At 31.6% G+C, this 14,974-nt stretch overlaps 1 protein-coding gene across 1 annotated transcript; it reads left to right on the top strand.

Moving 5' to 3' along the window:
* Positions 1-12,471: 12,471 nt before the first annotated feature.
* Positions 12,472-14,577, top strand: LOC137835700 (transcription factor MYB3). The gene is made up of 3 exons (XM_068644315.2): positions 12,472-12,883; positions 12,998-13,127; positions 13,545-14,577. The coding sequence occupies exons 1-3, from the start codon at positions 12,748-12,750 to the stop codon at positions 14,290-14,292; spliced, it is 1,014 nt and encodes a 337-aa protein (XP_068500416.2). The 5' UTR covers positions 12,472-12,747; the 3' UTR covers positions 14,293-14,577.
* The last annotated feature ends 397 nt before the right edge of the window (positions 14,578-14,974 follow it).

Consider the following 14,974-nt stretch of genomic DNA (forward strand, 5'->3'; position numbering starts at 1 on the left):
TTCTAATAGAGAATGAATTAATTGAAAAAATTGACTCTCAATAGACCCAATGATTGGTACAGATTGAACCCTTCGAAGATCTCATTCAATCTCAACAATATTTGTAGGAATAACAACACACTACTGTCAAGATTCTAATGAGATTTACAACTTATCCCCAAAATTTAGCCATTCATTTTTAGTGTTACATAAAGTTTCTTATCATTTCAAAAGCTATTATTAGCTGCAATCATTTATAAAAGAAGAAATGTTAGAAAGAAAAAATGGACGAATTTTTCTTAGACCACTCACATTGTATTTACAAAAAGGTCAAAAATGTCTTGGTCTTCCCTTAGGGCCTGTTTGTATCCAGGCGCGGAAAAGCAAAGAAAGGAGGAGAGTGCAGAAAGTTGGAAAAACGAAAAGAAAAAAAAGTAAAATCCCGAAAAACGATGCAACTTTCATGCCTTAAAATTTTCTCTTTCTTTTGAGAAGATTTGTGGAGAAAGGTGACATGACACTTTTTTTTAAAAAAAAAATTAATAAATTTTATATAATTATGTATGTAAACTATATTCTAATATATATATATATATAACACTTATAATTTTTTTATTAATTATTAATATTAATTTTTATATTATAATAAAATAAATAATAAATAAAATATTAATTTTAATTATTAATACATATTTTTATTTAATTTAATATTAATATTTTATTTTAAATTATTTTAATTCTAATATATATTTTAAATTATTTTAATTCTAATATATATTTTAAATTATTTTAATTCTAATATATATTTTAAATTATTTTAATTCTAATATATATTTTAAATTATTTTAATTCTAATATATATTTTAAATTATTTTAATTCTAATATATATTTTAAATTTTTTTATAATAAATTCTTTAATAATTTTTTTTAAAATTTATTATTTATCAAATTTGTAAACTTACATTTTATACATTTTAAAAAATTAAAAAAATATTTTCAAATATCACATCAATTACAAACTTCAATAAACTTTCTTCACAAATCTACTCTAATATACCCCAATCCAAACAACATCACTTTCCTCTCAAATCATTCTAAATCCTCTCCCTCAAATCCCCTCCCTAATCCAAACACACCCTTAAGCTCCTTGGATGGTTGTTGATTCTGATTGGAGATGTCATGTGATTTTCGGTCTTTGGTCGATGTAGGTGGTGTTTATGCAAAAAGTTACTCTGATGCATAAGTTAGTGCTCAGTTTGAGGTAATTGAGTGTAATAAATATTGTTTAAAGTTTACTTTTACTTTGGTTGGTGTGCTTATTTATAGGGTTGTGATGGACCTTTGACACTGAATCGAGATTAAGGTAGATTTCCAGGTTAATCTTTGGATTCTAAATAAATTCTCGTGTAATAATTACATTAATCATTTTGTGTTAAAAAATACATGTTAAAACCATGTTCGAAGAGTACTAAGTCAACAATCTTGACCAAAATCCTATCAAAATCGTACAATACACACACACGAAGTTCTTTATCCACAATAGTAATAATACATAAACAAAAAATAAAAAATATCTATGTAAAAAGAAAGTCTTAATATTACATATGAAAATATAGAGAAGGTAATGTTTTTTTTTTTTTGTATGGTGACTCACTAACCCTTTTCTTTTTTATAAGAGTTGGAATATCTCTAAAATAATCTTATTTATTTTATTCACTTTGTTGATAAAAAAATTATAGATAGAAAAGGATCAATCCTGAAATTTGTGATAATTTCGAACTATAATGAATTGTTTGTTCATCTACAATCGCAGTTGAAATAAAACATAAGGATATGTAAGATTTACATTAAAGATTAACACTCTGGTATTTTCCGTGTGGTCTGACAAAGCAGAACAAAATATTATTATGAGTAAAATACTTTAGAATTTGTACCTCTTGAACGTGATTAAGATTTTGTGTAATATCTGTTGACACAAGACTTTTAAAGCAAACTGAGGTAAAGATTGAGTATATCAACCTCAATCTAGGATAGGCTAGATCTTAATGGCTTTAGCGACACGAAGGTTCTCTGACAACATTAAATTGGATTAGAGTATGTCGGACCAATAACCTACTACCCTATGCTTCTACTCACACACAAAGGTCCAATCTGGAATAATATTTCACAAACAATACTTCACATTACATTAACCACTTTCATTTGCATGTCTCAAAGGTTATTTATGCTACTGATCCAATTATTATGCAAACCTTTTGAGTCATTTGAAAATCTACAAAACTGAGTTATTATTTGAAAAACAAGGTACGATTAATAAGTTTATAATTTGACTATCTTGGCCTCTCGTCACATCATGTTATGCATTCAACGTTCCGATGCTACCTTATTGAAGGAGAACTAATATTATTCTATATACAATCTACTCTGGCTGATATCCTGCCACCAGATTGATGCTGCTGCTTTTGAACTACTGCTTGTCACAACTTTATACAGCATCACCATCACATTATATCACAGGGCTACTGAAATATTTTGAGTACACAAGCAAGAGATTTAGTCGGATTCATATGCATGTAGCCCCTAAATCTCATAGACATAGCTACACATAAGTTTTCCTGAATAAGAGTCTATTATCATGCACACCTTTTCTAACATTTTCATTTTAAAAAGGTTGAGCATGAGTGCAGAAGAGCATGGAATGATTTTGAATTTTATATCTTGGTGGGGATGGTTATTGTTTTGGATGGTGAAACGTTTCTTTCATACATGGAGATAATGGTCAAAGATTAGTGTTACTGTTTGGAGCACTATGTACAGTGGTTTATATCCATCGAGAAAGTGATAAGAAATGCAGGTATTATATAAGCTACCAAATTGCAAAAAGCGTGGACTATAAACTAAACGTATCTTCCTAGATCCCTGCCTACCCACCAAGATTAGCTTCCTTTAATCATAATAAATTATCAACTTTACTTTATATCATATGCCACTACATATATAACTCTTCTTTTTCCACAGTCACTTCTCTTCCGTTGCCTTCAACCAAAACAGTTTAACACAACTTAAAGTCAAGAAGAAACAATAGAAAAATCCTTCATTTACACAATAAAATAATATCAATTATTCATTTAGACAATAAAAAAAACATCAATTTGATAGTTGTGATAAATAAAAAAAACATCAATTTGATAGTTGTGATAAAGTAAATATAAGTATGTCAATATGAATATTTATGAGAACACTACAAGAAAACCATGAAATAGAAATCAATTTGTAGAAATCAAAATAATTAGTTGCAATAGTAACTAAATTAGAAATCATTTTAGAAACTAAAAAGAAATTTGGTTTCTAAATTAGTTTCTATTACTTTTTATTATTGTTAAATAGTTTCTAAATTGGTATCTAATTAGTAACCAAGGTTTTTCTACCAAATTTAGAAACTAAATAATTGGTAGTTAAAACCTTAGTTGCTAATTAGATACCAATTTAGAAACTATTTAACAATAATATAAAATAATAGAAACTAATTTAGAAACCAATTTTTTTTTTTAGTTTCTAAAATGGTCTCTATTTTAGTTCTTATTGTAACTAATTATTTTTTTTTTCTAAAAATTGGTTTCTATTTCATGATTGTCTTGTAGTGGAAGAAACTTATATTATAGATTTTTTTTGAGATCTTCGTATAATAGTTTTTTGTTTTGAGAGGTTATGTGAGGGAGTTTTATTTATAAGAGTTGTGATATTTTTTAAATATTTTAATTTATTATTTATTAATAAGAAAAAAATAGTATCTTTTAACTTTATTAGAACCAACTTAATTAAAATTTAGCTATAAATAATATTGGGAAAGTTTTTTTATCAAGTTCGAGTCTCATTTTAAAAGGTGAATTTTTTTGAATTTTTAATTACACTTGATTAAGTATCCTATCTTGTCACCAAAATTATATTTTTTTTTTTGTGTAACAGCAACATTTGTTTGGACTATATATCATGACCTTCGTATTAAATATTCATGAGTTAGTTTTTTCAATATAATTTTTTTGTCAATAAGATTTGAATATGAAATTTCATTGAATTAATCTGAGATAAATTCTACCCGAACTAGAACATTGATGGCTGTAGCTCTAAAACACAAAGAAGGGAAAAAAATATGATAAGTTGATGATATAAGAAGTAAAAGATAGAGATAAAAAAAAAGTTGTTAAAGAAGAGATGTGTACTTAAACAAGTGAATAATCTATTTAATGCTGCTAATACCATATAAAATTAAGATTAGAACCCCATACAGTATAGTTAGCTGGCAGCAGAAGCATGCATACGTTAGCAATGACACAATTCAGTTCATTAAATAAATCAAAGTATGCAGCTGCATAATCGGTGAACTTGTTTCAATTATTTTCAAATATAAGACGAAAATTAAAAATAATTGTTAGCTTTAAACCCATACCATGAAGTATAGCAGAATTCTATAGAACCATTGAATAGCTTTCTTCCACCCTTTATACTGAGAGAGAGTACAAAGTATAGGGATGTTTATCTATTACAGAGAAGGAAAATATAGATATAGAAGAAGTAATAAATAAAAGGAAAAGAAGGAATATCATCATGTATGATCTATGAAATAGGGCCTTTGCAGAAGACCTAGGTCTCTTGTGTATTTTCATGTGTCCTCAAGCAACACAAACGTCCTATACTAGGAATGTTATTCTAGTGTACATGACAGCACAGATATATGTGATAATTGTTTTCCCTATATATTTTTCACTATACTGTCGGTATAAAACTATTTTATATATCTCTATATCTATACAATTCCACTGATTAATTAGTCAATATTTAAACACAACATCTGAGCAGATGAATTTAAGGGTACAATCCCTGATCCATAGGACCCTATATATCAGATATGTACAATTGTGAATATATATGCGCCTTCTGCTGCAAGGGAAAAAGTTAAACTGTGAGGAGCTGTAAACACACAAATATATACTTTATCACATTTTTTTTATCAACTAAAAGAAATAAAATTATATCAAACATTTACATTGTATTTTCTTGGGGTATTCGTTTTAGTTGGCGTTGGAGGAAGTTTCTCTCAAGTTTTGTCGGATTAAAAGAAAAACATTAAATAAAAATTAATTTTAGATAAAAAAATAATTAGTTATTATAGGGACTAAATTAAATATCATTTTAGAAATTAAATAATTGATAGTTAAAACTTTGGTAGCTAATTAGATACCAATTTAGAAACCATTTAATAATAATAGAAACTAATTTAGAAACTAAATTTTTTTTACTTTCTAAAATGATCTATAATTTAGTCACTATAACAACTAATTATCTTTTGTCTCTAAAAATTAGTTTATATTTATTATTTTTTTTAGTACAGGTTATGTCAGGAGCTGCTTTATTTTTTAGATGTTACGCAAGCTGCTCATACCTTTGTGTATAAGAATTGAATCATCCCTTAAATGATTCTTGTGTATATATATTCTTGATTGTTGATAAAAAAAATATTAATTCATATAAATATGTGATAACCAGTTATATTTGTATTTACGAGTGAAGAAGAATGTGTACGACAAGGTGAAGAAACACCAAAAATATTCCTCCCTAGTTAATTTAGAATTGCATAAAGACACCTAAATATGAATGAAGTTCTTTACTTATCCTTCATTTATTATGAACTTTTTTCTTTTTTTTATGAAAGATAATCCATTAACATTTAAGACATAATTGGTTATCAAATCTTTTTAAGGAATAATCAACTCTCTTTTCACGTAATTATTTATCAAAAGAAATTTAGAAGGATAATTTTTTTTATCATCATTTAGAAGGATAATTAGTTATTACTGAAATATAATCGATTATACAAATCTTTAAAAAAAACGTAATCAATTTACTTTAAAACGTAACCGATATCGATTATCAGTGCATGTATATTAATAAATTTAAAATTAAAATTTAAACATAATAATTTTATTTCCAAAAATATATTTAAACATTAAATTAATTTTATAATATGTTAATTTAATTATTTTATATATATATATATATATATATAATATAATTGATTATATATATAAATAATTATATTATCAACTTAATATATAATCGATTATATAATATAAATAAAATTATATTAATAATTTATATTATAAATAAATTTATGTAAAAAAAATTAATAATATTATTAATAAATAAATAATAATATAATCATAATAAAATATAATTATTATAATAAAAATTAAATTTATATAATAATCATATTAATTATAAAAGGTAATATTATTTAAATTTAATATAAAAATTATTATATGACTATTTTTTTTTAATTATAAAATATAACACATTAAATTACGATAGTTGTAATCAATGTATAATATTTTACAATTTAATATAATAATGATTACAAATATCATATTATACTTTTTTATCAACAAAAAGAATAAATAAATAAATAAGAAACATTTAAGGGGTGATCCAACCCGTATACATGTCGTACTATATTTTTTTTATCGGTAATAAAAAATAAATAAATGTGGTCCACTTAAGGGGTGGTCTAATCATTTTTTAAAACAAAGAAACAAACACTCCAACATCCGAGTACATCAAACCCCACATGCAACCTTTAGTACCAACACTAGCAAAACCAAATAACCAAGTCCTACTTCACCCAACTGTCTCAAAAGCTAACTTTCCTGAAAACAAAACAGACACCATCCCACCACCCTAAAAATCTTTTTTAATCGAGAGCATACATACCTGTGATTCTAAGCACCAAACAGATAAGGAAAAACCCATATAAGACAAACCTTTAATTATGCTAAGGAAAAAAATTCAGAATGATTGACCACTCCGCCCTTAAATAATTGATTATTCCTATGTCTCCAGATCTCGTAAACCACTGCAATCCAAATATTACCCATAATAAGATTGACAGGCAAAGGTGCATCAATAAAAATGAACTGCATAAAATGTGAGGCAGGCATAAGAGGGTCAACTGAGTTCACTCCTAACCACACGTAGCAAAGATTCCAAACTAGGCAAAAAACCCTACACCCAAAGAACAAATGACTAGTCGACTCCTCTATACCCCCACACAAAAAAGGTTGCTCTCGATCTCAAGTCCACATCTCTCCAGTTTGACCCTAGCGGCTAGCATATTTTCAATCACCCTCCAAGCAATAACCTGGGCTAAAGGTAAAGCCTTAATCTTCCAAAAGAAGTCATACAACCGCGAATTTCCCCCTTCTGCCTCTCCTTTCAGAAAATCATAGGTTGACTGAATAGAAAACTCTTCAGAGATGCTATCCTTCCAAACTCATCTGTCCTCAGACTCTGAAATGGGACTTGAGCCAAGTAACACCTCAGTAAGCTGGAGAACAAGGAACTCCTCTCACACAAAAAGACCCATTCTCCAATTTAGTCTCCATGCCCAAATGTTGTTCTCTTAGGCCCCACACTCAGACAAAGACTCCTCTTTGTTTACAAATATTCTTCAAGGCACCGAAACTCAACCAGTTATCTTCCAAAAAAAGAATATCCCTTTCATTCCCTACCTCCCATTTGAAACGGTCTTCAAAACTCCCTCTCGAACATTTCGACTTCCAGATCTCCTTCAAGTCATTCCACCACAAAGAAACTTTATTTTTATATGCTCCCCACTCTTTCAAACATCTCCAACCACCATACTTGAACACAATGGTCTCCTTCCACAACCCACTTTTGTTGGACCTCAAACGCCATATCCACTTCCCCAGCAAGGCCACGTTAAAAGTTCTAATATTGATAATGCCTAAATCGCCCGCTTACCTAGACTTGCAGACCTTATCCCACACAACCCAGGCTATCTTCCTCCCTTTAGACCCCAAACCCCACAAAACATTCATTTGCAAGCTCACAATCTTCTTCATCACACTAGCTAGCATCCTGAACAAAGAGAGATAGAACATGGGGATTGACGATAGAACGGACTTAAGCAAGCAGATCCTCCCAGCCAACAAAACGAATATGCCCTTCCAACTACCTAATTTGTTCTTAACCCTCTTATGGCAACCCCCTACCGGCATTCCCAAATATTTAAACGGGGTTTTCATCACTTCACAATTGAGAATTGTTGCAAAGCAAAAATTAGATGTCTTTTCGACCCCCACCCCGCCAATTCTACTCTTCAAAAAATTCAGCTTAAGACCAGAAGCTAACTCAAAGCAATTCAGGATAACCTTAATGTTGAAAACGCTTTTGAGACTAGCTTTACAGAAGAACAAAGTATCATCGACATACTGCAGCATATTCACCTTAACCTTCTTACTCCTAATCTCCACACTCTCAACCAAATCTTTTTCAACCGCAATCCTAGAGACCCCTGCAAGTCCTTCAACTACAATAAGAAAAAGGAACGGAGCCAATGGATCACCTTGCCTCAGGCCCCTTTTCGGAATAAATTCCTTAGTCATGCTTCCATTAACTAGAATTCACATCGAAGCATATTCCAGACAAGATGTAATCCAGGAGATCCACTTTGCGCATAACCCAAGCCTTCCCAGCATATAATAGAAAAAATCTCATCTTACTGAGTCGTAAGCCTTCTCATAGTCTACCTTGAAAAAAACACAACTTTTGTTCTTCCTCTTCATCTCGTCCCAAACTTCATTACTCACAAGAACATTATCCAACAACCCCTTCCTTCTAAAAAAGCAGATTGTCTGAAATCAATGACTTTTCCAATCACCTTTTCAACCTGAGAGAAAGAACTTTTTTATACTATCTTATACACGCACCCTCTCTTACCTTCGTTTTAACCACCTCCTTGTCTTCACTCCAAATACCATTCTCTAAAACCCCGTTGATCCCGTTTCTCACTCTCCACTTCATAGTCAAGTGAAAAAACTTTGTATTTAAATCTCCTTGTTTCTACCATTTAATGCGAGCTTTTTGTAGTAAGATTGTTTCCTGCTTGAAGGAATTTCTACTTTGTTCAGCTAATAATATTTTTCTCTCATCCCTCCCAGACTTGTGAAGATTGTTTTCATCATCTCTATCGTCTAGCTCTTGAATCTTCTTCTGTAAGACTTCCCCTGTGCGGTTGACATTCCCAAAGACTTCTCTATTCCAAATTTTTTGATCTGGTTTTAACTTTTTTCAATTTTTCTTTTAAAATAAACAACCCTCTGCCTTGCACCTCATAACTCCGACATTTATTATGAACAAAATCTAAGAACCTGCCATCGCTTTGCCAAACATCCAGGCTTTTGAACGGTTTTGGCCCCCAATCCACAGTCATATTTTTTAGCACTAGCGCACAATGATCAGAGACTAATCTGCTTAACACATTGTTTACTGTTTGGATAAGTTTCCAGCCACTCCCTGGACACCAAAATCCTGTCAATCCTGCTCTTTACTGCCCCATTCAGTTTGTACCATGTGAATTTTTTCCCGACCATCGGAATATCCACCAAATATGTTTTTTTCGATGAAATCATTAAACCCTCTAATTTCTCTACCATAATCAGAAATCGAAATCACGCTTCTCCTTTCCTCCTTACACATGATAGATTTAAAATCTCCAACGGCGCACTAAGCCTTGTCTTGTTTATTCTTCCTGATTTCGCTAATCTCTTCCCACACCTCTTTCTTTTCCCTCAACAAACCCAAACAATATACATTTATAATTGTTACTTGTAACCCGTCTCCAACCTCTCAAACCCCTTCTAGAATGGAGAAATCCCTCCCTTTAAAAGAACTAGTCATTTGGAAGAGTTTCTCCTCCACATAATGATGACCCCTCCTGCATTATTTACCGCACTATTTTCAACCCAATCAATATCATTAGAACCCCACAGAAGAAAATAACTCTCCTCTGAACCCAGAACATTTTGTCTCTTGTAGGCAAACCATTCCTACCTCTTCTTTGTGGATCAAATCGCACAAATATTTTCTTTTGACTCTTCCTTCTAACCCCCTTTATATTCATACTAAGCAGATTCATCATCAAAAACACTCAACTCCACCCTATACTCCTATTGTCCCGGTTTTCCATAAAATGCAACCTGTTTATAGCAAATTCTTCTTCCCCTGAGATAGAAAAACCCAACTTCTTGCCAATACTCCACATACTTCTAACTTTACCAAAATCATTGTTCGTCCAGAACAATCTATTACAACTTCTAACCCCACTATATGTGATAGAATTTGCCGACCACAACTCCTTGGTAGAAGCGAATTTAGACGCCCTCCCATCCAGGAGATCTTCCTTTGGAAGCAAAAGACGTAACACCTTCCCCTTCGTCTGTGTCGACCATCCTTCTCGCACCAGGGCAAATATCGAAAAAAGACTCTAACTCGCCAGCCACCACTATTGGAGGAGAAACTGTTGTTACAACAATGTCGTTTTTTAGCTAGTTGTGGCAAGGTAGATAGTCCAGGTTTTCTTTAGGTGTATGTCTCTTTTGCTTTGTAAGAGGGTTAGACCACCCCTAAAGTGGGCCACATTTATTATATCTTTTATTGTTGATAAAAAAAATTATAGTGATTCTAAAAGTTGACTATGAAAAAACTTGCAATTTAGTGAACTAGAAATTCATTTACAATATGATATAGAAATTAGGCTTTTGTAGTAAATGGGTGGATAAGTGTTTGTATGGAATCCCATCAACTTTTTTGTTGATCAAGTTGATATGCAAATACCTTTCATATACCTTAAGTCTACATGTGGGAGAGAATATGATGGAGTTAAAGCTTGAAAATCAGTAGTAGCAAAAATAAGAAAACAAGTGAGAAGATGGAAAGATAAATATTTATCTTTTGTGGAAAGAATATCCCTGATCAAAATTGTGTTATATGTGTTACCCATGTCTATTAAGATGTTAGTAAATGTGTGTATATGGAGGTGTAAAAGTTGACTATGAAAAAAATCCGCAATTCAGTGTGAACTAGAAATTTATTTACTATACCTTAAATCCTAAATCCTAGACTCTAAATGTATTTTATTCACTTTAAACTGGGTGGTGTTAATAAAATGGTTAATTCGATTTGGGATTGTACGTGGATCGCAACTTAAAAAACGGAAAGATAGATATTTATCTTTTGTAAAAATAATATTCCTAGTCAAAATTGTGTTATTTGTGTTACCTGTGTCTATTAAGATTTCAGTACATGTGTGTTGAGATTAAGAAAATTCCTCATGTGTCTAAGGTGGAGAGATTCAGAAAATTCCTCAATTAGATATAATTAAGTTGTTTGTTTAATATCTTAGTGTATGATGATAAAATAAGTTTGCATTTCAATCCTTAAACTATTTTTCAGGGAATATGTTTTTGGCTCTTCTTCATGTATGTGGGATGCTATTTGTGCCTGGTTGTTTGTTTGCTAGAGTATTGCTAGGTGTTTGGCAACTAGAGGGCATAGATTTGTTCCACTAGTTGTTGATGGTGTGTTAGCTTGCGTTGAGACTTTTATTAGTGCTTTTGTTCTTTTTCTAATTTTATATTAGTTTGTTTGTTTTATCTTTGGGTATATCCAAGGTCTTTATGTGTTCTTTTGGTACTTTTGGTACCGTTTAAAACACATTGCTTTGGCTGATAAAAAAAAATAATCACCAATCTCATCACTCACCAATATTATAACCAGATAATTTTGCATAATAGACATGAAGCTCTTTTAACATATCTTTTCTAATGCAAGTTATTGATTATAAAGTTTAATAAAACAAGGAAAAAACTAACCAAAAGAGAAGTTTGAAATATAAAAGAATTATAATTTATAGTATATTTCACTGTTCCAAAGAGTAAATATGCTAGCTAGTTTGCTGAATCCCTAACGTGCATGCAATTGCCTGAACACCTATGTTTGTTTCCTAGGGGAAAGAGTGTATGAAGAGGCAACTATGCATCACAAAGTTATGATTTAGCATTTACAAATGCAGAGGGAACAATATATTTCATTTTCTGGTTCTTTAGTGGTAAAGTTTTAGGACGTGTTCGTGTGCAGTTCCAAAAGATACACCTACTGCTACACAATGATTTTCTGACAAGTTTAATAATACTACTATATAATTAACTCCATTAATATATATCTTCAATATATATATTGTTGAGGTGCGCTTTTGTCACACATGTCCGCCAGTTAGATGTGGATTTAATTAAATCATACTACAGGTATTTTAACATATTGCGTGCACCTTTTCCATTTTTTTCTTTCTGTCTTTTGCTCTTGTAATGTTTTACTTTAGCAAGAGTGTCAATGCTTTAATTAACAAAAATGATTAAATATTGAGCCACCGCACTAGGACGAAGAAACTTGGACAATTAATTCCACATTTTGGTCCTTGCTTTTGGATAGAATCACAAATCTGGTAGCTGTAGCCATCACTGCAATGAACCTGCTGGGTTATGTTTCTTTCTGTATGACAAACTTTGGATGCTTTTGTGTGTGATTAAATATTAACTAAAGAAGAAATTATATATATGAGTCAGAAGTTTTGGCCGCGAAGGCTGAAGGTTAGAAAGTTCTCCCTGAGAATGAGTCCATATTAGAATAATGTTCACAATTTAAATTATTTTCGTACATAAACGTCCTATCCATGCTTTTCATTTAAGTTTTTGTTTCTTACTGAGATAATAAAATAGTAATATTTTAACTGTTCAAAAGCTAGGTCTCTTGTTATAAGGCTAAGCAGTCCCCACCAAAGTTTCATTAGAAAGCCAGGGTTTGGAATTGGCATCGTGAGAGAGGTTTTGTGGAATTGTTGCAGAGAAGGAGAGAAGATGGGAAGAGCTCCTTGCTGTGACAAGGCAAATGTGAAGAGAGGACCATGGTCACCAGAAGAAGACTCAAAGCTGAAGGAGTACATAGAAAAGAATGGAACTGGAGGGAATTGGATTGCTCTTCCTCAGAAAGCTGGTAAGAAACATGTATATATAGTGTTAAACTTTAAACCTAGACATCCTTTCATTTGCATGTATTCTCTTTTTCTTTGTATGTCTACAATGCTCTGACTCTGATATATGATTATAGGTCTAAGGAGATGTGGAAAAAGTTGCAGATTGAGATGGCTTAACTATCTTAGGCCCAACATTAAGCATGGGGAATTCTCCGACGAGGAAGACAGAATAATCTGCAGCCTTTATGCTAATATTGGAAGCAGGTACTACTTATTGCTACCCATTTTTATGCACTATTCATAGCTAGACCCACTAACAAATTCTAAAATTTATTATTCTCCAGATCTAGAATATTGAGATGGACATTCTTTTTTTTTCCACTTTTACTTCAATCACTAAATGAAACGCATGCTCCGGGTGAAATGTCCTGAAGTCTGTCCATATTTATTTAAAAGAGGTAAAAGGAAAAGAAAAAGAGGCACACAAAAAAAAAACACAACAAGGGATTTGACAATGTGAGAAAACTATGTAGTTGTCTAGAATCTGTCTATATTTGGGAAGCTGGTCTTTAACATGGAAGCCAAGTTTAGATCTAGCAACAGCATGCACTCAAAGATGTTGGGTAAATGAAGACATTGATATATAATTATATTTGGTGAATTTTTCCTTGATGTTTTTAGGTGGTCAATTATAGCTGCTCAGTTACCAGGCAGGACTGACAATGATATCAAGAACTACTGGAACACCAAGCTTAAGAGGAAACTCATGGGGCTGCTTCCTGCATCTCATCAAAGAATAGCACCCTATCAACACTCCTCCACCCAAAACCCTCCCTCACCATTTTCTTCTCAATCATCTCTATCCTCTTCAATCTATAGGGACTACTGCAACAACTCTCATTATCACATCCCAGCACCAACCTCATCTTTCCCATGCCTTCAACAAATTTCTGTTCCTTCAAGTAATTACACGAGCACAACCACCTCTCTCCCTTTGTATCAAAACCAAGAGCCTTTGGTGAGTGTTAGTCCCATGCAGTATTACCCCACCACAGACAGTTCCATGCTTGTGTTTGGAAGTGAAACAAGTTGCAGTTCCTCTGATGGGAGCTGCAGCCAGGTGAGCCTTGGCAGAGAGATAAAACAAGAAGAAATGGGATTTCAGAATTTAATGTTTGGAGATCAGAACACGAACAGATTTATGCTTAGTCAAGGCAACATTAATCATGATGGAGGTGAGGAGTATGTGCACCAATGGACAGAGAAGCCAAACGGGTGCTTCTTCCAAACGCAACAAACAGCACTCGATTATGATCTTGAGGTTATTAAACAACTGATTAGTACTAACAGTGGTAGTAATTATAGTAATAATGAGTATTTTAGTATTGATGAAAACAAGACGGAGAAGGGAGTGTACTACAACTACTGAACTGAGTGCTACTGATGCATGACTGACTACTGGAAGTGAAATCAGAGAGATTTGATCAGTGAGAAGCATGGGAGTGGGAAAGATTCAGAAAAGACTTTGAGGTTGTGTTGTGGAGTTCTGTGTTCTTTAATGAAATCAGATAATTCTTATTTTCTAGGAAGTGAAAGTGATGATTTGATGACGATGATGTTAGGTTTTTGTAAGTATTCTCTCGATGTAAGTGCAATCCCCCAATCAGACATCAATGTTATCAATTCCAGAAAACAAGGCTTTTAGATTCAAAAATATTTTTCTCAAATATTATTTATTGCTATCTATTCATTTTTATTTTGAATTCGTATAAAAACTCTAAATTCATATCTCAACAAAGCATTAAGTAAAAAAAATAATCATTGTATTTTGATTATGAACTTTTGGAACTAGAAAGTAAATTAGCACATACATGCAGTGTTATTCATATTATGTTCTCTCCTTTAATTATGTGAAAATTGATATTCATTGTATCATGAGATTGTCCCTTATCATAAAAAAAAACCCCTTTCTCTATTTTTTAGTTTTTGTATCACTATCATTGATTTTGATACTTATGTGTGATTTGTCAGAAATAGAAATACTTGTTTAAGCACCCTGACAAAGAATCTTTTGTATAAAAGCTAGGTCAGAAGTCAAAATAGAGGTTGTT

Source organism: Phaseolus vulgaris, chromosome 5 (genome assembly GCF_051622355.1).
Source record: "Phaseolus vulgaris cultivar YP4 chromosome 5, ASM5162235v1, whole genome shotgun sequence".
NCBI classification, from domain to species: Eukaryota; Viridiplantae; Streptophyta; class Magnoliopsida; order Fabales; family Fabaceae; genus Phaseolus; species Phaseolus vulgaris.